The sequence below is a fragment of the Anser cygnoides genome, chromosome 1 (assembly GCF_040182565.1).
Source record: "Anser cygnoides isolate HZ-2024a breed goose chromosome 1, Taihu_goose_T2T_genome, whole genome shotgun sequence".
NCBI lineage: Eukaryota > Metazoa > Chordata > Aves > Anseriformes > Anatidae > Anser > Anser cygnoides.
The window spans coordinates 167,037,909-167,064,757 of record NC_089873.1 but is presented as its reverse complement, the minus strand read 5'-3'; the positions used below and the strand labels follow the sequence as shown (position 1 = coordinate 167,064,757).

Genomic DNA, 26,849 nt, shown 5'->3' with positions numbered 1-26,849 from the left:
AATCTAGCGCTTTTTGTAAAACTGTAAGACTTATACTTGCATGTATCATGCATTTATTGAAAACAGGTCGGCCACTTCCAAGAAAAAAGGTAGGGAGAGAATTCTGCCCACATTAAAGAAAAAAAGAAGACGACTACTTTCTCTACAAGTTTAGAGGTATATCCCTATACAATGTCTTCTTTCCTGCTCTGCTGATGGAGCTACTAACAAGGGAGATTCATGTCTTGTAAAGTGTCTCCTTCATTGATTACACAGAGGAAAGAGGCCTCTTCCAAAAATACTATAGGACAACTATTTTATGCTCTAAGTACCTGCATAATAACCTAAACAAAGTTCCAGCATTGGTCAGTTTATCTAGCAGATTTAACGCTAGATGAAACATACACAATATGCTTCCAGCATAATCAGCAAATTTGTTAGTTTTTGCAAAGTAGGTAGAGAAAGTACTTTTAATAAAAATAATACAGCTGAAAAAAACATACTTGAAGAACTATTTACAAATCCAAAATCTTATTTACTATTTCCTGCTATATTGTCTAGTCCTATAAAATATCTTACAAGGAATAAAATATGCGTTAGGTGGCCTACTCTAATTCTCACATCTTGAAGTAACAGACCTAAAGTAGAGCACATACAAGTATGAAACACAATGTATGTAAGCATCAGGCAGGATGGAGAACGGCATATGCACTGAAATTTGAAATACTGCTCTTTCAACACTAAGCTCAGATTTAATGACTGAAGTCAGTTCACTTTATTCTCTATGCTGCAAAGTGGTATTAGTAATGTAGCAGAAAGAGTTGTCAATAGCTTGAAGTTCCAAAAATAATCTAAATGACATTTCTGAAAGGCTACAGGAAGCTGGATGTCTTATAGGTAAGTATTAAGATCCCTTGAATGGCATATGACATGCTAACACAAGTGTAACTGTCAAGGAAACGGGATATTCTTGCCATCACTTGATCCATATTACATTGTTTGGCCTAATTTTTGAGTCATTACTATCGAAGAGATAAGCCTCCCAGTAAACAACTTTGGGGGGTTGTTCATGTAGTTGTCTGGTTCTTTTGGAAAGGAAACTGGGAACAGGTGTGCCTTTTTAAAATAGATTCTTCAGAAGACTCCCTAAACATTAGCACTTGATTAAATAACCCAGATGCATCAATAAATATCAAATTAATGGGGAGAGGAGAAAATGGAAATGTAAAAGGAGAAAATGAAAAAGGAGAAAATGAAAATGGAGGTGAATGAAGTATCTGCAAAAAGTAGGACCGTGGAAGTATCTCAGCTAGCAAGGTGCTCTTCTGATCATCTGTAGTCTTATTCATTCATTATGACTTTGGAAATTATTCTGGGGATCAAGAAAAGCTACTCAGGGTTTCTGTTTGGAGAGCACTGTAGCAGAAGGTTTTTATATCTTACCTAAATAACTTAACTATAGACACAGGCTAGTCACAGCCACTTCAAAGGCTCCAAGAGAAGATGACTGTCAAACATCACCTTCCATATTCATACAAGGTGTCATGAATGTAGTGCCTGCTATTAAATACTACTGAGCTTATCTTTTTTGGGCTCTACAATATAAGAAGGATATAAAAATACTAGAATGTTTCCAAAGGAGGGCAACAAAGATGGTGAAAGGACTAGAGGGCACGACTTACAAGGAGCAGACGGTTTGTTAAGCTCAAAGAAGAGGAGACCGAGGGTTGACCTCGGTGCTATCTACAGCTTCCTCATGAGTGGGAGCAGAGAGGGAGGTGATGATCTCTGCTCTCTGGTGAGCAGTGATAGGAGAGGTGGAAACGGCTTAAAGTTGTGTGAGGAGAAGTTCAAATTGAATATTACAAAAAAGGTTCTTCAGTAAGAGGGTGGTCAGGGCCTGGAACAGGCTCCCCAGGGAAGTGGTCACAGCTCCAAACCTGTCCGTTGTTCAAGGAGCATTTGGACAATGCTCTCAGAAATACTGTTCAACACTGACGTTGCCCTGTGTTGAATCAGGAGTTGGATTCAACGATCCTCATGTCTGCCTTTAAACTCTGCCTATTCTGTGATTCCACCTTCAGTTGTGGTACTATGCAGACCAAGCAAACAGCCCTTAGTTCCAAAATACTTACGCAGTTTTAAAGAACAATGAAACCTTCTACTTCTTCAGCTGAATGCAGCAACCTTTCTCTAAGGTACATAGTGAGAATTACCATTAAAGAAACAGTTAAGATGAAAACCTCCTCTGTAAATTCAGGTCCAATCACATAGCAAATCGCAGAATTTGGTGATTATTGTACGATATCTCTACTGGGAAGGCAAGATCGATAGCTCAAGGATAGTGTATGAAGCTTTGCAAAGGCATTCATTAGATGCAAGAATGTTGACAAACTGTCCGGTAGTTCCACATACATTGTTAGATTTGCTAGATCATCTGTCAGAGCAGAAACGCTGCCCTTTGAAAGAGAGGTTTATAGTTTCAAGAAGCTGGTGGATCCTACCGTCTGAGAAAAGAGAAGATAATGTTCCACAGTTCATAGAGTTTTCTAATGCCACATGACTTCCAGCTACTATCAACTCCTCATCACGTTACCCAATCTCCTACTCATCCCTTTACAAATAAATACGAATGCCTTATTTAAATGTGTTATGACCAACCAGGGCTTTTGAAAGAGATTAACTCCGGATAGAACTACATCTGAATACCACACCAATTTGGAGAAAATACTTGGATTCATATCCGTGTTCAGCTGTTAGCAAGGTCACTGCCCTCTAGTTCTATCCGGTGTGGTTTTTCAGAACTATAGAACATGCTATGAGACATGGGACAGCCCTTACTATTTAGAGTTATGTACATACTCGGGTTTCCTCAGGATAGGTCACATACTTGCACCCACCTCCATTTTTTTCCTTTTAATGGGAAACAGAAATAACAAGAAGTGGAGCCCTTTCCGCTTGTTCTAGCCAAAAGAACAAGGCCATTACCTGCTCATAATAACTAAGCATGAGATAAATGCGTATAAGTGCAGAAAGCAAGACAGCAAAGTTCAAGGGCTGAAGTACAAAGGGTAGCAGTTACAGACAACACCTAGCATCCACTTCAACACTATCACAAACCACACAAAACACAATTGTGTGACAATTTGTGAGGGATTTCTGAAGGGGTATTTCCACGGTTTTAAGACTTGCTTTTGCACTGAAGGTTTAATACATTTCTATTTAATTTTTGTCTTTTTGTAGTATAAACAGGCTGTCTTGCAGAATGACCCTTGTTTTCACCAAGATTTGCAGAAGAAAGCTAACAGCTTTGAGGTGTAGACTTCAAATGTGTTCAAGTGTCTCTTAAGGCCTGCATAAAAAATAATACTTTGCTTATCAGTGATAACACAGTTAAGGACCTCAAAGGACCCTAATGGTTGAAGCTGCCTTGAGGTGAAGAAAGTGGAAAAACAATCCTGCGAGGCAATTTGTCAGGTCCTTGAACATGCTCTCTCCCAAATTTCTCATATATCCCCATACAGACCAAGCAGCTTCAAGTGACACTAGCATTTTAAGGACTATGCAAATGGTTGCACAGACTAGATTCTACATGCACACTTTGTTTCAGAAAAATTGGTTTTGAAATATTATTTTTGAAATACGAGAATAGAGAATTTTTCAGAGGTTTCAGTCAGTGCCTTCTTACATATGCCAAGATGCAATACAAAATCTTTCTTCTAATCTATAAGAATAAACCTGTCGTTGTTTGATAAAAAGATATTCTTGTGCCCTGTCTGTTTGCATGGGTAGCTAACAGACAAGTTTCACCAGGAAGCCATTAAAACATGTTGGAGGAACATCCTAGTTTTCTAAGCAGAGACACAAATTATAAGGCTCCTATGAAAAAACAAATAAATAACAAATACACTAATTGAAGCATTAAAAGCATGGTCCATCAGTGTTCGTTAGTCTCCTTCGGTTTTTGGACATATTTCTGCCTATATTCAAAATCAAATGGCTGTAGTCATAGTTTGTGATTACCTCCATTTAAAAGATACTGGAAACAAAGTCATACCTAAGCCATATTATTAAAGCCTGAACTAGAAACAAACAAAAATTCTTTAAGAAGGAAGCTAAGCTCTTGGAGTCTTTAAATTGAGATAACTACACATTTTTTTAAAATTACAATATTCTTGAAGTAGTTGGTGTAGATGCAAAACCTCGGAATGAAATCCTGCAGCTGGTCTAATGCAGCAAATCAAAGCCATAATAAAGCAGTCTTTTTCTCATCTCAAAATCTATTGTGATTTCTCTTCTGCCTACTTGAAAATACATAGCATGTAAACAGTAAACTATAACCATCTTCTCAAATCTGGAGGTTCATACCTGGCAAAGCAACTGTACCGTCTTGTTCCAAAGTTTCAGGGTTTATTCTTATGGCTGTCATACTGTGATTGTTCGCATCTCTATATAATAAATAGCCCTGGTAAAAGTAAGAATATATACATTGGTATGAAAATAATCTCAAATACATCAAAGGTTAATGTCAAAAATGAAAGAGAGTCGATTATTATTTTAGGCATTGTGTAATTTTTTTTGAAACATTTCACATTAAACGTGCTTTACTTTGATAATCAACTCTCTTTTCAATAATTAAATTCTTGGACAAGTACTGGAAATTTGGCACCCTCCACACTTTCCACACAGTGATCAGCATGCTGATACTCACATACAGCTTCTGAAGCAACATAGAGTAAATCTGTTCTTCGTATGTGTATAAAATACAGTTAAAAGCCATGGCAAAAAACATATTACTGTCCCCATTTTCTAAAACAGTGAAAGATTTGCATGAACTCCAGGAATAAGATGCATATATTGACCCATATAGTAGACTGAACATTAATGAGTAAGTATATTAAAAGACTAGAAGATTTTTCAAAAATGTAAGTTAACCACCTTGACTTCCACTAGGGACAGTCTTGTTTTGCAAGCTTTCTAAGCCCTTCATGAAAGAGATTCCCCCAAAGTACATAGGGATTTTGGTGACAGCAGCCATGACACAAAAGGTTACATAAAATGAGCTATTATATTGTTCACTTCCCAGTTCCTAACCAGACCTAGGTGAAGGGGCATATTTAGGACTAATGATTTCCCCTTCCAGTTTCTCCATATGTAGAACACCTTCAACACGCCCAAATTACCTACATGGTCAGCAGCCCACATCAACAAGTATACTGATGTGGTACATCTTTTAGTATACTTTAGCATACCAAAACAGTATCTTCTCTCTGTTCATATGTGGGTTTCTTAGTTTTCTGTTTTTGTTTTGTCTATGTTTGATTTAGTCACCAGTTTAGTTGTTTCTCAGTAAAAAGGTTTACCTACCTGAAAGCTCCCGTTTGAGGTTTATTATTTACAGCTATAACTTTGAGTGCACAAACAAACACGGACAAATATGTTTTGCTTTACCTTAATCTAGATAGCCTGCATAAGCCCACAATTCTACATAACACACATATGCATATGAGAAGCACCTGGCAACTTTCCTCCTATGTCTTTTTAGATCTTGCAAAGCGTATTGAACCCTTCAAAGATGCTGAGGAGCAGCGTAGGAACACAGTCAGGGAATTTACATTTAGAGAACATTTCTCCTATAAATGCAGCCACATGAAAGGAAAAAGATTACTGAAGAGCACCTATGAACATATTCATTAAATGTGACTGAGGCCAAGCAAAGTAGTATTCACTTATAGGAGGGTTCCAGAGACCGATATGAATAATGACTAAATAATAATTCTGACAATGGCAGTGTCACACCATGAGATTCGACACTGTCTGGCACTTGCTTGAAGCATGACCGGTCTCAGGTGGGGATTTACCCATCTAAGAATGAATGCATTTCACAGGGTAGTCACTGAGGCCTAACGTCAAAATACATTCACTTGCCAAAGAGTCACGGACCCTAGTTACGATAATCTAACTTGAATGAATGAATACATCTGACCCTTTTTCTTCCATCTAAACTACTTGAATTTTCCTGGATACATTAATCAAAGCCAAAGGAGAAAAAAACAATACACAAACTAGGAAAAATAAGTAAAGACCATTAAAGAAGATAGAAAAGCTTTAGTCTGAAACAACACGCATGATGAAATAAGAAAAATCACTTGAACTTGAGCTGACTTAACCTAGCAGCTGAAGGGAAGTGAGACTGTGGGCACATCTCACCTCTTTTATGGTCACATACTTTGCAGTAAATGAACCTTACGTATCTTCCTATAAATATAGCACCAGACTGACTGTTTTCCAACTAGCACAATTGTGCACAATCACTGCGTGAATGCATACAGCTGTACAAGCATGCAAAGAATAATATTAAATATATTTATAGCTATGTGCAGAAATGTCCAAATATGCAACTGTATGTAGTAAAACTGTATGGATCCTATTCCTTTCCAAACTGATAAAAAAGTTTCCTGAACGAATGCATCCTCACACATTTGCATCAGTATATGTTTTGATAATCTGTCGTAATACTAAAGAAAATCAGTTATCATATAAGCTATCATCTGTAATAACAGAATATGTATTTATAATGAACAATTTCACTTCAAAAGCATGGTAAGGTGTATACCTAGTTTCACACAGGGACAATGAGATCACTTGGTTAACAGTAAATATACAATAAAAATATTAGTACAAAAATGTAGCAAACTCAGTGTTCTTTCAATTAGTTGTTTGGTGTTGCTTTTTTTTTGTTGTTGTTGTTGTTCTGTTTTTTGAGAGCACTGAGTGGTAATAACAGGATTCTGAAAAACAAACAAAAAACCCCCACACCAAAACGTTTTCTATAATGAATGGCAAACATATAAAAAAAGTTTGCTGATATTCCAGAAACTAACTCTAAAAAAAAACAAACCATCCAAATATAGTTTACATTTCCCTGGGGTAACATCAACAATTATTTCTACTTATGGTTTATGTACCCTTCAATCCACACTCAATGACTTAAAGAGCATTTCTATGTTTTACTGCAAATGTTTTTAAAAAAAATTGTAAATTGGTATTATAAGCATTTGCTACAGTACTTTGCTGCAACAGCATTTTTACATCCACCAACTTATTTACTGAAGAAGCAGACATCAAGTAAGTGTGACTGCACAATTCATAAACTTAAACGTTGAACCATCATACTTGGAGAAAGTCTTCCAGTGACAACGCAAATAAATGACACTTCATTATTCCCTTCTATATACCATTAGATGTTCCTTATTTTCCACAATAACTTGAAACTCAGTACCAAAGAAATACTTTTATAAATAAAGTCAAAGGAGCAATAGAGTATCTATGTAAACTTTCTCTAAGCCGTTCTCTACTTAAATTACTCTTGGAAGGGTGGGGAGGGTGCTTGTTACGTTTTGAGTATTCACCTACCTGAGCATAGCCTAACCAAGACTTCTTCTCCTTTCTATTTTTGATGCGGGATGTAGAATTATATATATGGCCCTGGGAAACCAGAAAATTCCATTTGTTAAACAAATATCAGAATGACAATTCTACAATTAATCAATCATTTATAATCTAAACAACATCTTCAGCCATACTGAGAAGTGAAAACTGTAGGAAAATGCTGTAAAATTCTCATAGAAATCAGTGGAAAAAATTAGACAAAATGTAAAAGAGCTGATCATTACTAAGTTACAAAAGATTCTCAATGGCAACGGGAGATCTTAAAAGCTAATATTTTAATTATCATTCATCAGACAAGAAATGACATTACCCTCACTGTCCCACTATATCCAGAGCCAATTTTGTAAAGTCCATCTTTACATAAGAGATATAGGAAAAAACCATCGCTCTGAAGCAGGCACTGGTCATCTTCATCTACAGATATTTCTTTCAATGGCCATTTGTGCATCAAGGCTGCCTTCTTTATCCCATTACTGAACCAGTCCTGGATTTGTATTTTGCCCACCAAAACTGCCTGTACACTCCGCTGAAGAGAGTTTAAAATGGTTGGCACCTAAAAACAGTAAAACAAAAAGTAAGTTAAAAAACATGCCTATTTTTAAATGTTCTGTTTTCTGTTCTGTCTACATCTCAAGAGAGACTAAGAAATACCTACACTTATTTCAAAAACAGTGAGAAAAAAATTAACTGAATTTACATATCAGATAATTTTGGAATTCATGTAGATATCATTTACACAAATTTCCAGATACAGAAAAGTTTTATTACACAACCTGAATAGTTTGACACGCATGGCTGCCATTATTGGTGAGGATAGCAGAGATTGCTTGCAACGTTCTTCCTGTCTCTCCCCATGCAGCTACCAAACTGAAGAGGCAAGCGCAGGAAAGTGCTGTCAAGGACTGTCCTGTACTATCGTTCATTCCTGTGCTACGGACAGTTATCTCCAGAAGAAGCTGGAACAGGGATTCTGCAGATAAAACATAGCAGTTAACAGACAAGTCACAAGATCATAATAGACAGTTTGTCAACCAATGGGAAATTAATTTTAAACTTACAAATTACATGGTATCTTCCCATAGCCATTAAGTTTAACCCTATTTCCACGCAGAAAAGACAGCCCCCCATTTAAATAGGGCTATAATAATCAACCTTAGCTCTACGTTCCTTTTCACCCAGAGAAAGGCGAGTCTGGAAAATCACAAGGATGGAAGAACATGAAAAAGCTTAAGTCTTCCTGTTACAGTGGAACACTACTATAAGTGACAAGTCAGAAGGAGTTACTTTACCTGCCTATTCAGTTTACTTCATCACTGAGATGATGTGTAGGTTTTCACAAACTTTGTCTCATCTTTATGAACATTATCCATATTGAAGCACAGCCCATTTTTCAGAAATAAGCATTTCAAATAAAAGCTTGAAAATTACTTTAATCATATGCAAGGCTGAATATTGGTACCAATCAGGGTGTGAACAGAAATTATATTTTTTTGTGTATTAGGATTACATGGCAAGGTGTGGAAGCACAGGCTGCAGGGGTAGCCTCTGTTGAGTTCAGCCAGCAGCTGCCCCAGGTCAGATCAGAGCCAGCTCCAGATGGCTCCAAAAGGGACCTGCTGCTGGCCAGAGCCAAGCCAGGGAGAACAGATTGAAAGGGGAAAAAAAACCTGCTGTGCAACAGCAGCTGGGAGAGTGAGGACAGAGAACCAGCCCTGCAGCCCCCAAGGTCAGTGCAGGAGGGCAGGGGGTGCTCCAGGTGCCAGAGCTGAAGTTCCCCTGCGGCCTGTGGAGAGGCCCCTGGTGGAGCAGGCTGTCCCCCTGCAGCCCGTGGAGGACCACAGTGGAGCAGATCTCCTGGCAGGACCTGCTGCCCATGGAGAGGAGCCCACCCTGGAGGAGGTTTTCTGGCAGCATCTGCAGTCCTGTGTGGGGCTCGTGCCGGAGCAGTGCATTTCTGAAGGACTGCAGCCCGTGAATGGACTCATGCAGAAGCAGTTCTTAAAGAGCTTTGGTCCATGGGAAGGACCCCACACTGGAGCAGTCTGTGTAGGACTTGTATGCTGGGGGAGGGACCCCAGGCCAGAGCAGTAGCAGAATGCAAGGAGGAAGAAGCAGTAAAGATAGTGTTATAAACTGACCGCAAACCCCATTCCTCATTCCCCTATGCTGCTTGGGGTAGGGCTAGAAGGCAGAAGAACTGAGATTGAAACTGAGCCTAGGAAGAAGTGGGCTCGAGGGGAAAATGGTTTTAGTTTGCTCTCACTATCCTACTCTATTTGTTTAGCAGATTTATTATTTATTTTTAAATTACAACATTAAATAGCTAAGCTGTAGAATACAACAGTAGATTGCAATATAAGTTCACTATAGAATTATCTTCTTTGCAGTAAGACCAAGTGTTTTATAGATTCAGTAAAACAAATGAATCACAGTTTGTAAGACTGTCAGGTTTACTATGTTTCAATGAAACCCTGCATTACACAACAACAAATACGACTTGTTTGTTTTTAAATGAACGTTTACATGACAACACTTCTGTTCTACAAAAGATTAATGCTGAGAAGTACTGGTTACATACACCATAAGGGACTTTACACTCCAGAATAAACCTAGTCAGTTAAGAGAAAAAAAAAGAAGCACTAGCAACCATATTAATTAAACAAAAAATGATACTTTTTTCCTACTGAATACTGTAACAGATGGAGGAACAAAAATGTGGTATTACCTAGGACTTCAGGAGGCTCTGATTGCAGGCCTTCTGGTTGCTGGCCCTGGAGCACATTAAGTAGGGCTTGTAGGCTCCTGAGACACAAGGATGGATGGGAAAATCTTGTCTCCTTTATCAGTTCAAAGACTTCACATAATCCAACTTCAATGATCTAAAAAAAAAAGGTACAAATACTTTAGAATATCTGTTAATATATTTGGGATCTTAATCAATAAAGGTATATCCCAACATTCACAGAACAAGACAGTTAATTGAATAACACTATGTAATACAGAATACAATGGTAATTTTAAAAAAATCAAAATAAAAAAGCACCTATACAACTGTACTAGTAAATATTAAACAGACATAATGTGATTATATGAAAGAACATATCTAAGCACAGTAATAGCACCCTGAAAAAAATAAGGAAACTTTCAATTTTTAGACAGCATAAGACAAACTCTGCCTCTCACCCCTTCTGATTTCTATTCAGTTCATACTTGAGTTGTCAGACTATTTCTTCCCTTTTTCATCACTTATTACTGTGAACCAGTAAGTGAGAATTGGCTTGCAGCTGGAGTTCCCTACTTGAGTCGAAGTATATTTGACAGCTGATACCGGCAGCACCAGTACTTTCCCCTCCAAAGCCTCTGAGATTGTTTTGCGACAATAAAAAAGGAAGTTAGTTACTAGTCAGTAAAGCGCCATATGTACTTGTCACAGACACACCTCATGCCAACTAATACAACATCTGTAAGAGCGCTGTTAGAGCCACTCTCCCTTTCAGCATTCCTGAATATTCTGAGATTATACTTATGCTTATCCCTACTGACTGTTCCACTCACCGCCTTCTCAAGTCAGTATTTTTAATAACTACAAAGATGAAAGCAAAGTGAGCAGGATTATCTCATTACAAATAGGTGAGCGTATCTTCAAAAGTTGACTATGTGTTTCTATTAAAAAAAAAAAAAGAGGCTAAGATGTTGGAAGAGCCCCAACATTTAGAGTATCTAATACTGATTCACATCTAAGGAGGAGTGAAACGTGAAAATAAATAAAATTGTTAATAGAACTGTCACTCATGTCTGACAGCCAGCTATAACATATACTGGATGCCTTATAACTGTCTTCTCTGTCATTCAATCTATTTAAATTCCTGTCTTTCAGGAGTTATTTTACCACTTTCTTGATTTCTGGAGGAAGACGAGAAACAAAATTGAATCAAGTCTTCAACAGCAATTTTCCTGCAAATTACACCTTATGTTTCATACATTCAAAGGAGTGGGGGGAAAAGACATGCATGCAAACTACACAGGAAGAAAAACCTGTCAACAAAATAACAGCATAGATAGTTTTTCAGGATGTGAAGTCATTATGATCTTGCAAGCTAAAGAATAAGATACACTGTAGAACGTTTTTAGAAGTAGTATCACTGAAAAGTAAGGGTATCTCTGAGACACTGTTTTTCCCAGTCTTCAGACAAAAGACCTCATCTAGCACCTGAAGAAAGCAAGGAACCTAACACATGAAAAACAGCACAGAAAATAATTTGGTGAACTTCCACTACAGTAGTAACCAACTTGTCATCGACTATGGATAGCTCTACTGGGATTTATCCTGATCTACACACATTCTTGTTTTGGTATCTGACATTGATGCATTGGACAGGCTTCTTAAAACAGGTCTCTTTGCCTTCAGGTCTACTATGAAGTCAGCAGGCGGACCCAGGTAATACCAAGTATAAACAGTGAAAAAGCACAGCAAACATTACTTGACAAAATTCACTCACATACCATAGGAACTAGAGAGCTTGTGTTCATTCACTGCTACAGCTAGGAAGAACCAAAACAATGGTATCCCACCTCCCTGGCTCCTCCTTACATTCCAAAAGCACCATTTATATAGCTTTCTCCTCGTCGGTTTCACAAGTGTTGCCAGCAGAACAGAAAAGGCAAACAGGCAGCCTAGGAGACTAGGCTGTGAAGAATCCACTATTAGAGCTAGAGCGACAGAAGAGACTCAAAATCCAAATGTTACATAAAAAATTTGTCTATATCTATCTCAACTCCTTCCAACTCTGTACAATGAAGAACAGAATAAGCACACAGTTCTTTTCAAGACACCTTAAATTTGTTGTCACACCTCTTTGAAGATTTTCTAAGCCAAAACAAGTGCTGCTGTATTCTCACTTTCTGTGTTACAGCCTGCCAGCTTTTACTGACACTCTCCATGAATCCATCCTCCTGCGCCCTTTCTAAAAACTTTGAAACTTAAAATCAAAAGCATAGCTCACCTTAAAAAGGGTACACAAAACACTGTTCTGAATGTAACCACTATGACCCATAATTATTTCCTCCAAACAATTACTTATTCCAGAAATCTTATCTACACTATTATTTCCTTTGTCTTCCCTCTCGTAATTACCTAACATCTACATTTCTCTTTATTTAATAATACATATGTATGTTCATACATAAAAATTAATGCAGAATATTATCATATACATACAAAAATACTTACACAGGTAAAATATTCCCCAAATGAATTTTAAAAGACTTAAAGTGAGTTTCTAAAGAGAATACTTATTTTTCTTCTATTTTTTGTTACAACTTAGAATGTTTTCATTTTTGCTTAAACATTTGCTTAAACTTTTGCTTAAATGAGCTCAAGCTCATTAACAAAACAGTAAAATGTATGCCGCTGCAGGAATAAAGAATATTTAATCACTTAATTCTACCTTAATCCAGCATTTGCTCCTTTTAGTACAGGGCTTTTGTGGATCAAACATAGCCCAGTGCTAAGTTTAATATAAGACACCACTCTTCTCCCTGACAAAAAAAGCCTCTCTAACTCTAGTAGCTACAAATCAGATCAGAATCTGCCCTCTTTCAAATACTCAGGCAAAGGCCAGTATTTCTTGTAAATCCAAAACTTCAAGGTATCAAAGCAAGATGCTAAACTGTCCAAACACAACCGAAATACAAACTTTATTGTGCCTACACCTGAAAACGAGCAAATTTTGTCTCTGGGTCTGTTAAAAAGAAATTGTTCTCAATCACATTATAGAAATTACATAGGTCAATGTTTACTTCCAAACTGTATTCTAAACAAGAACTTTGACAAAACTGACTTCCTCAATTTTAAGATTAAGAGATACTTCAGCAGAACATCTTAACTAAAGCTAAAGCTACATAAAAAGTACAATGTTTTCAACTTATTCTCAATTAAATGAAGGATTTTCACGAACGAAAAGAAATATCACTGTAACACACAACCAACTAACTTCAACAGTTAACACTGGAGAACCTGGAAGAGCAGAAATCCTGGTTATGTGTTTTTTGAGTATGATTTTCACCCCAGCGTCAAACACTGAAGACATCAATATTCTTTAAAATAAGCTAGTGATTACTTTCAGAAACTGGTTTAGATAATATTATAAGCCTTAGAAACTTCAACAGCTTTCTCTATATTTAACAAATTAAACCCAACTAAGTATTTTTCATTATACATAAAAAACAGAAAACTATACTCAAAGCATGTGACAGACACATATTCAGGATACAAATAAATTTACATAGTTAGCCTATAAGTTTTATTACTTGTTGTGAGACAGCTTCAAGTGTATGCCTTTTTCAAATTTATATATGCAAGTGAAAGCAAAAATAAAAAGTTTCTTACTTTGCAGGTATCTAAACAATCCAATATTAACTAGATAGCTATTAAAAAGTGTAAGGTTTTAACAAGCATCTAAATCATTGTTCAATACGCAGAAGTTCTTGAACTCTTAGATATTTAATAGTTTCTTTGCTAAAAAATGGTTTGAAAGAATACTGATTTTCATCAATTTGGTAATTGCTATAGTAACTGTAACCAAATATCTCATTTGATGTTTTATTTTAAGAAAGAAAAACTGAGGTCTCTTACTGAATTTCCATACTTTTTTTTCTAATTCACCATCTCTTTTAAAACTACACCACTCTTCAGAGTCTCTTCTTAATATACTCTCTTAACACAATTAATGTCACTGACCTTTTAGTTTCCACATGCAAGTGCTCTGTCCATACCACTGTTAAATCTCAGAAGACGTAACATACCAACTTTAAACCACATACATGGCACACTTTAAAGAGCTACTTGCCTTTGGAAGTTTAATAGGTGGCTCTTTGGATTCCTCTTCTTCATCACTGTCCGAATCCCCACTCTGTACACTGTTCTTTGAAGCCAAAGATACAGATGCTTCCTTCTTTTGCCACTCCAATACACAATGGCGGACATTGCAGTAAACATTAAAAGCTGAAGGGTTGCTATGTAATCTTATATCTGGTATGGTTACTGTACTCTCTAGGTTTTCCGTCTGAAAAAAAAAAAAAGAAAAAAAGGTTGATTTAAAAAAAATTTAAAATTCTGTTTTGAAGCTTATTAGAAATTTCAAGCTTTGCTAAATTTAAGTCATCTTAACAGAGCCTTAGTAATTCTGGCTGACAAATGGTTCTCAAACTGGTGACTGAACTTTCCTGTTGAGATATGAATCATATTTTAGGCAGGGAAGAAAGGAGGAAAAGGAAGAAATTTCAATATATTCCATCTGGCTTTACTCTCTCTCTCTCATACTCTGGACACCAGGATAAAAAAATGAAAAGGGACAGAGGCAGTGCAGGCTAAAGAAAGGTTCAGAGCTGTGCCACAGCCAAATGACTAGCAGAATTCAGGATTTATCTTCTTAGCAGGATCAGTTTTGTTATTATTACTGAATTTTAAAAAGCATTATTTATTTAGTTGCTAATTTTAATCTCTGAAAATAAAGATTTAATCTGATTGTTAAATGCATATTAGAAATTAAAAATAGTGTTAACTGTTTTGTGAAATGAAAACAGATGGCAAGTTCAAAACCTCCCCACTGCAGGAACTGTGGATAATAATTTCACATAACTAGAAAACAAATGAAAAACTAATGGACAAACTACTGAGCAAAAAAAAAAAAAAAATCTATCAAGGCCTGTGAAATTCTGCCCCATATTCTCCCTTTCTTCAAACTGTAAGATGAGACAGGACAAACGGAAGACAACCAAAATCCACAACCAAAACAAACAGTCCAGGTTATACTTTCTCTTAAGTTGCATGCTACCAAAGACTAGGCTGGTATGAAAAACTGGACTTAAGGTATACGGAGTAAATGTTAGGAATTCCCTATAATACCCTGGTGCAGACAGAAGGCACAAAGACTTTAAGTAAAGAGGGAAAGCCTAGGTTAAGAATGCAGGACAGCCTTGCTTTAACAAGGCAGGAAAAATTTGAAGGACGATTAAGCTAGTCAGGGCTATGACTAACTTCACAAGGTTATTTTCTTTGCTTGTTGCATTCTTTAGAACTTGTGAGCATTGAGGCTTTTTGCCTTTTCTTTCTTTCCTTCTTTCCTTCTTTCTTTCTCTTTCAGGGGACAGGTATGGAGAATTAATGCATTTGTTTGGCAGGGTAGTACAAAGCAAATTAGATTACAGTGATATGGAAACGATCACAGTGGAAATACTCATACAAGGGTGGGGAAAAGGACCTTCAACTACCAAAGAAGTTTGAGAACCAGTGAACTGATATTTGAAAGGAATGGTTTATTTTTCTATGGTAGCCACAACTTTGAACGTCAAAACTCAGCAATGATTCATAATACATTTTTACCTGCACATACATTTTAATTATTAGCAGAAATAACAAGGCCTTTGAAATCAGAACATTTTAACATCGTATGTTACAAAACTTAAAATTCAAAATAACTTCAAGATATTTCATGGTTCGTATAATTTCCTTTTATTTTTGACCGTGGTATAATTCTAACTGTACTGGTATATATTTACATATCCTTCCTTTTCATTATTACTACAAAATTATTAGAAGCTGAGACATAAAGAAGCAATGGTTTACTCTGCAGGCTGTTTTATCCAACACTGCTAATTCATCTTACTTGTGTCAGTGTTAGAAGTAATTCACAAAAACAATATATAAAAAAATATATAGTTCCCTAAAGAAAAATAAATACAGATTTTTTTTTTTGAGCACAGCAGAACTTCTGGTTCTAGAGATGGAACAGCAAGATAAGTTTAGTCCTTGTTCAACATGAACAGAAAGAAATTAATAAAGTTGCTGTTAAAAATCCATGATATTAAAAAGTGCAAGAATTCAAGATACAGCATGCTGTGTTACTCCAGTGTCAAACTGCGCCAAAATAGATTTAGATAGGTATCAATGATAATGAGCTATTACTCTTCTGGTTTAACCCTGCAGGCAGCTAAGCACCACACAGCCGTTCGCTCACTCCCACCCAGGGGGGTGGGGGGGAGAATCAAACGAAAAAGAAAAAAAAAAAAAAAGTAAAACTTGTGGGTTGAGACAGAGAGTGTAATAGGACAGAAAAGGAAGGGATAATAAATAATAATAATATACATACAGAACAAGTGATGCACAATGCACTTGCTCACCACCCACTGACCAATGCCCAGCCTGTGCCAGGGCAGCACCTGCACAACCCCTGCCAAACCCCTCGGTCTTGCGGCTGAGCATGGCACCATACCCTACGGGACATCCCTTTGGCCAGCCCGGGCCAGCTGTCCTGGTTCTGTCCCCTCCCAGCTCCTGCTGCCCCCAGCCTCCTCGCTGGCAGGGCAGTGCAAAAAGCTGGAAAGGCCTTGGCTCCGTGTCTGCACGGCTCTGCAGCAACTAAAACATCAGTGTGTTATCAACGTTGTTTTTCTTCTAAATCCCAAACACGGAACCATACCAAGCACTATGAAGAAAATTAACTCTATCAGAGTCAAAACCAGAACAGTTACATTCTTTAAAATTAATTTGGCATCAGAAAACTAAATGGTTATAACATGACTCTTTTCTATGTCAAATATTCATATACATACCCCAAGATTTTGCAACTGCTGATAAGACAAACACACAATATCAGCTTTTAGTTAATTCAGTTGAATCAACCAGGTTTAAAAAAAAAAAGAAAAAAAAAGTGAATTTACTATGCATTTCCTACTTAACTGATAAACAGTTACAGGAAAAGAAAAATATCAGTCATCTGGCAGATCTCTATCTGAAGTCCACTTATCTAATTAGTATCATGCATTACAATTACAACATCTGTGAAGAGTTTCCAGTTCTTTCTCATCAGTTCAGCCTAACTTTTATTCCAGAACAACTTAATTTCTGGAACAGATCTGAGTTCTATAGCTCTGTAGCTTACAACATCGCTTTTGAAATAGGTTGACTAAATCATCTTACCAGCACAGATAATTTTAGACATTACAGTGCTAGATAAAATACCAATGCCTGTTCTCTTGCCTATTAATAATAAGCTGACTAATTTTCAGAAATAAAACCCCTTCCTTATTCTCAACACTTTACAACCATTAAAAAGTTTCCTACCTAATGCTTTAGCTTTTAAATAGTAAGCACTTTCACCATTCTGTTTAGTATCTCATTCTTCTACAGAAGTACACAAACTATAGCTACAAAAACCTCCTATCCAGACCTTACTACAGTATACCGTTCTCCACAAAATCCTGCTCCATCTAAACAGACAGCATAGCACTACTATACGACTCAGAACTAGACTTTATTTCCTAGCTATGATGTAGACCCACTGTTTACATCTTACTTACATCTCCACTTCCCCTCCCACAACACCTTGTTTCTAAGAATTGTAAATTCTTTGAAACTAGAAGCACTTTATACTCCATCTGTTAGACACTTAACAAATATAGTCACAATCCTAATAATGCCCTTTAAGAATAATCTTGAAATACACTACCTAGTTTTCTCAGTTTAAAACCATTGGCCGAATAACTCTACTAAATAAATCCTCTTTTGAATAGTAAGCTGTTAGGTTGTAAGAATAAGTTAAAACTGAAGGAAAACTATGACTTTAACTGTTCACTGCCTTTCATCTAAGGGGAAAAAAAAGACAACTGAAATAAAAGTAAATGTGCAAGCACACAAAAGTTTAGCATTTCTCAAGGAGAAGTAATAAAGTCTATGTTTAGTTAGGACAATTCTTTTAATGATGCTGTATTTCATTGACACAAAATTCACTGACCCGCCTGGATGCAATCCTGTGCAACATGTTCTAGGTGACCCTACTTAGTAGAGGGGCTGGACTAGATGATCTGTCTCCAGAGAAGGGCTATGAAGCTGGTGAAGGGCCTGGAGCACAAGTCCTGTGAGGAGTGGCTGAGGGCACTGGGGTTGGTTAGTCTGGAGAAGAGGAGGCTCAGGGGAGACCTTATTGCTCTCTACAACTACCTGAAAGGAAGGTGTGGGGAGCTGGGGGTTGGCCTCTTCTTGCAGGTAACTAGCGATAAGAATAGAGGGAATGGCCTTAAATTGTGCCAGGAGAGATTTAGGTTGGAAATCAGGAGACATTTCTTCTCAGAAAGCGTGGTTAGGCATTGGAACAGGTTGCCTAGGGAGGTGGTGGCATCACTGTGTCCCTGGGGATGTTTAAGGAAAACTTGGACCTGGAGCTTAGGGACAGGGTTTAGTGGGTGATATTGGTGGTAGGGGATGGTAGGACCAGATGATCTTGGAGGTCTTTTCCAACCTTAACGATTCTATGATTCTACAATCTCCAGAGGTCCCTTCCAACTTCAACTATTCTGTGATTCTGTGAAAATACTTCTACGTTGTAAAGGAAAACAGTAGCATATTAAACCAGAATGTCAACGAACTTCTGCAAATTCAATGAAGAATGACCTTTAACTATGGAACTCCTTACTTCAAGACAAAAAAAAACCCACATTTTTCCCTCCCAAAGCATTTGGTTTCCCAGAGTATTAAATTATCATTGCCCTAAAGAAGAATGGAGCTCCAAGACCTGAAAGCAGATTTGTACCTTTCAATGAAAGTGAGACATTTTGAAACGTATACCTTTGTTGTTTCACTTGTTATCACTACAACTTGAAAACCCAAATTCTTATATGGAGATACATTATGAAACATACACTGTAAAAATTAAGAGATACACAGTATTTGTCACATCTTCTGTTTTATCAAAACATATGAAATTAAATATTGGTTGGAAAAGAATATTTTTAAACAAAATGCTATTCTTTCAAAATGTGTAACATTAAACTTCAAAAAAGACATCTCAGCTGAAACCACACAAAGTGAAGTAACAGTAATGAAAGGTCATTTCAGTGGTCAGAAGGACTTAAACATCTTTTTCAGAGGAGTAGATAGTGAATCTATAAAGTCAATAAACCTAGTTAAATTCCTCACAAAATCTTTCTACATTTTAAGTAAACAAAAAGAAAGCTGACCACATGCTTCATAAACTTAGGATAAAATTAGAAAAGTCTTCCTCGTAAGTTTTAAAGATACTGAAGAAATAAGAATTCAAATCTGGCCTACTAAATAATGAAATCTAAATGCAAGTCTGAGGAATTGCAATGCCAATGTAAGTAATGAATCATAAACATGGCCTTAGTACATCAAGGTGAAAATTTATTTTTGTTACTTTTTCCCAAAAAAGACAGAAGGCTACCTTATGGGAGAGAGAATGAAGCACAGGAACCCATACCCTGATGTGTGACTTCCCCTTGTAAATGCATAGCTCCTGCTAAAAAAGGGTGCATTATGTAGAAGAAGTCAAAAGGCAGATTAAATGTTTTTCTTAATAAAATAGAGCACCCAGACTCACAAGTGCTCTTCTCAGTTAGTCCTCTGTGATGTTCTAAAACACGCAATGAAAGAATTGGGAAAACCAGCACCCTTTGGTTTCTTTTACATTTGTCTCCCACCTGAACAATCTGATTTACCAAAAGATGAAATCCTGACATAGCTTATTTTCTCATGAATTTATTTCCTTCCTCTTGAACTAGATAACTGCAAGAATGGTTTATTCTCAGATGTGACGGAAATAGACTATAAGCTAAGATATGAAAGTTAATCTGTTGTTAAAGACGGTAAACCTAAAATAACCATCTGATCTAACCTGTGTGTAACACAGAGCATAAAACCTAACCAAATTCTTTGAACAGTTCAAACATCTTTTAGAAATGGATGCCCTCTTGAGGTTGAAACACTGAGTGATAGAGAAGACATTGAAAATGTTGCCATATTATTGAAAAGTGTGTTTAAAGCAACAAATATTTACCTTAGTTGATTTATTTACCTTTCACGTCTAATCATTATGCTCATGTCTCCTCTAGCCATTCAGAAAGGATCCTATGAATCCATTTATCCAATGCAACTAAATCCAAGAAATATGTTGGACTATAAAGCTTGTGGGGAACAGTACTTCTGGATTTAGCTTCCTAATTAATAGTTCAACTAGGGAACAGTGATCCAGAAAGACAAATTTCCCTCTATATACTAACAGTGATCAAATATGTTACCTGCCTTTAAAAACACAAGTTTCTGTCACCAGACAACACACAAAGACTAACTACCTTCTGCACTGTCTCTTCTAATTTGCAATTTGTTTTTCTGTGTTGTCAGGGGGTCTGATTAAAAGGATGAAGGGAACAAGGCTAAAAACTTTAATTTCACAGTGACAGAAAAAAGGTTAAAAATTTAGTTTGAACTAGAAACACTTCACTGTACAGTACTGAGAAGTGTTGAAGATAAGTCTCTTCTATACCCTGGTCTGGAGCTGCACTACTTGAGATAAGCAGAACAATCTGGTAAGTATCCAAAAAGGCAACACAAACTTAAGAGATATTGTGCTTGCTTCATCCTCCCAAAGTCATCCGTCTTGAGATAGAATAACTGCAGGAGGTTTGGCAAAGACGGATAAGATGGCCAATGCAATCTACAGCTTAGCTGTATTACAGGAGCATTCAACTGACTAGAAAGTGCTTTCACCGGATAGTTCAGTGGTAGTGTCCTGCAGAACCATTCCAGAAAAGAGCTACTTTCACTTCATTGACTACAGTAGAAACCTAGGAATAATCCTCCATGCCTACAGTAAGCCTTCATGAAAATCCCTCCAAAACTCTGCCTTTAATGCAGAAATAATAGCTCTCTAATAGAAAAGGAATACAGCAAAGCGGTATTATAAACTACTGTTACTTCTGCCTAGACTTCTGCAAAAAGTAAAGCATGTAAACATTTTGATGAAGTTCACTGTACTGCTCTTGGGTGTTTAAAGCAATGGGGACAGAGGAGAAAATATTAATACAAACTGTTAAGTATAATATATTCCACTACAGAGGAATTTTCAAGGATAACTTTGAATTATGTAGACACTATGTGCTTGCTCCCTTTTGGACAGAACTTTCAGCAGTGGTTCTAATTCCCGACCAGACATGCATTTCTTAAAATGTAACTTTAAGACCAACATGTTTTTTAGCATTATTTACAGTTTAGGAATTGGGGAAACAAAACACTGTTCATATCCAATTGTGTTTGCTACTAATGTTTGACATGGAATAAAAAGGTTAACACTGGTATCACAGTCACACAGAAAGCAGTGAAGAGACAAAAAAAAGCTGGACTGTTATCTTTTCAAAACAAGTAATTTTTTATTTTTCTCACATCTCTCAACTGAAATTACTTTTGTTTTTCAGTCAGAACTTCTAGAACTTAGTTACAGACTTACCTTGTTACGTGTTTTTACTTTTAATTTAGTCTTCTGTTTCCTTTTCAATTTTTTCTTGCTAAAAAGTTTCTTACTCCTGAAAAAAAAGAGCAGAAAAAACTAATTAAAATTCCTTCATTTTCCCATGGTAAACAGCAGTACCAGCAAATAAAAATCTGTGATAAGTCCTCTAAAACTTTTTCTCCTAAGCAATAAGAACCAATACAGTCAAAATTTCAGCGTACAAATCAGAGGTCTTTAAAATTGTGCTTTCCTAATGCTTCACTGGATCAAGAACCTTTACTCTCATTATTTTAAGCAAACTATTTGCTAGGGCAAGAAAAAAGAACAACCCTGCATTTCATATTTTTTACCCTACTGTTTCTATTACAAGCCCATTACTACCATACCAATGCTAGAAGTGAGAATTCTTAATGATTCACAACTGGTTACATTAGAACCAGAATATGTTTTGGTCCTACCAAAACCAGAATGTTCACACCAGAACACACACCTTTTGTGAAGTCTTTACCAGATATAAAGATTCAAGCCTCCCTATACAAAAAAAACAGCTTTACAGATGCATCATTTGGCAGAGCATTCAGGTGATGGAAGGAAATTACAACATTTGAACATGCCACTTTTTGAACTTTTGTGTGTTCTTTCCCCAGCCTCAATGTACAGACTTTTTATTTCCATCTCTTCACACTACAGCTCCAGCTAACACATGCTCCTCTAATCCTCTTCTGCCCACACCTCATTCCTATCACATTTTCTCCTCTATTTTATTATCCAATGAAAAACAAACAAACAAACCTTCAAAAAAGACACCGAAGTATTAAAGACACCATACACACATAGACATTTGTCACCACCTCCAAGAAAATTCTGCTTGAGATGTATGCATTTTAACCTACTCTATGTTTCTCTATTCTGTTCAGACTACAAGCCCTCTGCAAAAAAGGCAGATGTTATCTGTGCAGCATACAGCTCATTCTAGACTGGACTTTAAGCAGCAGGTACTAACATTCTTCTGTGCCACTCAAACATTACTCAAATGGTTTACAGTTCAGATTAGTTGGAAAAATAAAACTGTGGAATCTGAAAATCACAAGTAGTAAGAAGTTTCAATTTCAGGGAACAAGTTGGAAAGAGACTGAGAACCAGGGTGATCTAGTATTTTATTTGGACAACTTTGTTCTGAACGATAGTGTTGAGGGACTAGAAACATACTGCTTACAACTCTCTCCTATACAGTGTTCAGACTTCAAGAGGATACACGTCTTGTGGTCCAGCAGTCAACAGCTAGAAACTGAAGTTTGATTGACACTCACCAGTCACAAAACAAGCTCAAAGAAACCCTGCAAAGAGTATCCCAGAAAAGCTGCCCACTAGAAATTTCATCACCTTTCCCACCTTCATCTGTTAACACTCAGAGGGTGGCACATACTTCTTCAAGATACTTCCTGCAAAAATAAATCACTTCCCCACTTTTCTTATAAATTTTGAGTCTTGTATATAAAAAGGAACAACTACCATCATCCTGGAGTTAAGAGAGGCAATTCAGTTGAGGGGGGGAAAAATACAGTATGTTAAAGCTTATGAAGAGAACCTAGACGACCTCCAAAGGTCCCTTCAACAGTAAAGGATCAATATATAAGAGTCTGCCCAACATGTTTAAGAGGAAGGAAGGAGTAGTAACAATCCACATAATCTCTGATGTCTGAATTTCTACAACCACCCTCCATAGTCTGTTTCACTATTTAGTTATACTGGACAAGTTCTTCTTCCTTATTACAGTTTAATGCAATAAATTCTTATTCTGTTGTCAAACATAAAGAACACTGTAGTCCCTTCTGTTCTGTAGTCACTCAGTCTTCTCTGGATCAAATACCCTCTTATAAAACTTTTATCCTAAATTCACGTGTAAAAGTCCGGATTTATTGTGGACTCTCTTAGTCCATACCAAATGTAAACCACACTGACTAAAACTAAGACAATACTTATTTATTCACTGTTGAGCAGAGGAGGAAGAATTGCCTCATATGCCTCCAAGGTCACACTTAACTGTATTCTAGGTATTACCTGGCCAGCTTCACACAACCCACCATAACTTGAAAACCTTTTTCCTGCAAGCCTCCAAACTGAGCTTGCATTACTCTTTACCTAGTTGTACTTTTAATTGTGCCTTTTAGTACAGTACAACTGCACAGTACAATTTGCACTTACCAGAGCCAACTTCAAGAGGGGTTTTCTTTTTATTCTTTTTTTTTTTAAAAAAAAAAAAAGGACAGTAACTCAACTTGCCAAGACATTTCAAATTTAATCCTGCCTGCCAAAATCCTTGTAAAGTCTCCAAATTTGCTATAGTCTACAAACATTACAAGCATTTTTTCCTTTCCATTTTGTAAATATTTCACAGGAGCTGTCCCTATTTTGGTGCCTATTTTTCTCATTGTGTGTATTTATCAATAAACACCTCAAAATGAAACCTCCTTTTTCTCCTCTCTAAGACTGGGCACGTCTCCAAAGTGACAAAACCCTTGTCATTTTAAGGACTAATTTCATTTGTCACTAATACCTAGATAATGTTTTCTTCAGTTAGCGAGTGGAAAAGATCAGCAATGGGCTTACTTCCTCTTTCAGAGTTCAAATGGTGGTGCTGTGATCTCCTCCTACATTCACATATCAACTATTACAGATGCTGCAAATATAAGCTTTTCCTAGTCACTCCACTACTGCAGTCATTATTTTCTGCAAGTTTTAGGCTTAAATAAAGTTTTGCATGCAAACTACTTGAGTATAGAAAAGCCATACTGAAAATCCACATTTCTCTTCCTCATTTTCTTCTCTTAAAACAAAATCTCAAGGATACTGAAATTCAAACATTTTTTTCAGGAAGTATACTTTCACCTTGTATCCAGAAGAAACTTCAGAACTAGTAAGCAATTAATCATTAAAAACAAATAAGCAAACAAAAACACCCATCAACACTAACTTTATAAACATTTCTATATTCATATCACCCATTTATAATTCACCTGCATGTAACAAAGACATACACGATATTCACAGCTCTACAGTTACATGGCATTATGACAGGAGGTTTAATACTGAGATAGGAAAGATAATATGTGGTCAAGTATTTTCATGAAAAATAACATTAAGCAGATTATGAGTCATTTCCAGTTCAAAACCACAAGCATTAATTATCTGCCTGTTTCTTCTACTGGCTGAAGATTAACAACACCTGATATGGCTTGGTTCGGTTGGATTTTCTAGCTAAATTATTAATTAAATTTTGGTTCACGATTGTAAATTGCTGTAAACCGTCATGTGCAAAGGTCCTAAAACTCTCTGCTGACAGTCTAATTCCAGTGACAAAAGGTCTTTAGCCTTTAACTTTCAAGCCAGCTATTGATACTGTTTATCAGTATCACACACAAACCAAACTTTGATTATCAGCAAGACTTAGGCAGGTTTTCTGTAAACTGTTTAGCATTTCAGACTAAATTACTAATTTTGATTTAGACCACAAAGGAAATCAAATGAGTAAAGAACATGAGGAGACCTTGACAGTAAAATGTTTGCGGCAAAGAATGCGTGAGTGGTGCTATTACAGCTTTTAGAGAAAAATCCACTGAAAATAACAGCAAAGATGTAAAATCACACAGATGTTCAACTCTCAATGTTCAGCTCTCAAATATTTAGCAATTGTCTCAAACCAAAAAGGAAAAAAAAGGCGACAACTGATTGCTGGGCTTTTAAATGACACAACTGCAACTTCCATTCAGCTTTGTGGCATCTCTAGTGGAAGGAAGTAACAGCATGTTTAGCTCATCTGGTTTCAAATCAGAAGCAGCATTAGCTAGCGTTTGCAATATTTGCTGCATTGCTAGGGGGATGCTCCTCGATTGCCTCAAAACCATTGATCTTACTCTGGAAAACCTGAGGAAATGCAAACAGAACACTTCCCCCAAGGCTTAATAGTCCTGATGTGATTCATGAACTTAAAACTTCTGTTCCTTCTCAAATTTGTTTTGTGTGCTGAGTGTTATTTACCTCAAGTTCTACCCAGCAAACTGTCAGGGTGGTACTGGATTTGCAGGAAGTCTAAACGCCTTTGTGATTCTCTTTTTTAAATAAACATATTACAACATCTGATTGTCATAGCTTTTTCAAAGACTTATCTTTACAGTCACCCAACAGCACACAGAAGCACCACTACTCCTAAGTCACCGCCAGAGAGCTAAAATACTACAGACTTACTTGTAAGAGAGATGAGGAAGAGAAGATTATTTTGAGTAAACCAAGTTGCATCAATATAAAATGACTGCCTGGAAAATGCAATGACTTCATTACTCCCTTCTTTTAGTTTCTGGGAGGTTTTAATTTATACCTCAAAAGATGTTGCAAACACAGTAATTTTCACATTTCTACCATTTAGTTTGATGATTTTCCTTTATCTTCTCACATCCAAACTTCACCAGAACATCTATCATAGTTGTTGCATAATGCAAGTGAATTGTCCTTGTCCTTTTCATGATCTAGACAGGAGATGAAATAGTTCACTCTGTTCTCGATGACTCTCAAAGCCAGTTGAGAAATTAACAGTTAGGATTAGAGCAGACCAATATGACAGTATTTTGGGTGTCAGATACACACAGCCTGAACAGGAAAAAGTTGATGAGGCCTGCAAGAAACCTCACAGGCCTTGATCCTTATGGGGGATGTCAACCATCCCAATATCAGCTGGAAGGACAACACAACAGGGCACAAGCAATGCAGTAGGTTTCTGGAGTGCTTGGGTGGTAATTTCATGACACAGATGATTGAGGAGTCAACGAGGAAAGGCACGCTGCTGGACTTGGCATTTAAACAAGGAAGAGCCAGTTGGGTGCATTAAGGTTGGGGGCAGCCATGGCTGCATTAACACCGAGACAGTGGAGTTCAGAGTCCTGAGACACAGGAGCAACGCAAAAGCAGAATTACAACCCTAGACTTCAGAAGAGCAGACTTTAGCCTGTTCAGAGATTTACTCTGAAGAATCTCATGGGAGTACGGTCTCCTAGAGAAAGGTGTGCAGGAGAGTTCATTTTCAATTTCCAAGCTCAAAAGCAGCCTGTTCACACATGCAGGTAG

General features: G+C 36.9%; 1 protein-coding gene across 17 annotated transcripts in view; it reads right to left on the bottom strand.

Annotated features, from left to right (window-relative positions):
- MYCBP2 (MYC binding protein 2) overlaps positions 1-26,849 on the bottom strand; it is a 198,272-nt gene that overhangs the window by 150,621 nt on the left and 20,802 nt on the right. For all 17 annotated transcript variants that reach the window (XM_066987323.1, XM_066987316.1, XM_066987331.1 and 14 more), the window contains exons 2-8: positions 21,729-21,804; positions 14,280-14,495; positions 10,157-10,310; positions 8,205-8,401; positions 7,742-7,984; positions 7,396-7,467; positions 4,348-4,444 (exon numbers count right to left, since the gene is read on the bottom strand). In XM_066987323.1, the coding sequence (XP_066843424.1) occupies positions 4,348-4,444; positions 7,396-7,467; positions 7,742-7,984; positions 8,205-8,401; positions 10,157-10,310; positions 14,280-14,495; positions 21,729-21,804 (1,055 nt within the window). The remainder of the gene's footprint in view (positions 1-4,347; positions 4,445-7,395; positions 7,468-7,741; positions 7,985-8,204; positions 8,402-10,156; positions 10,311-14,279; positions 14,496-21,728; positions 21,805-26,849) is intronic.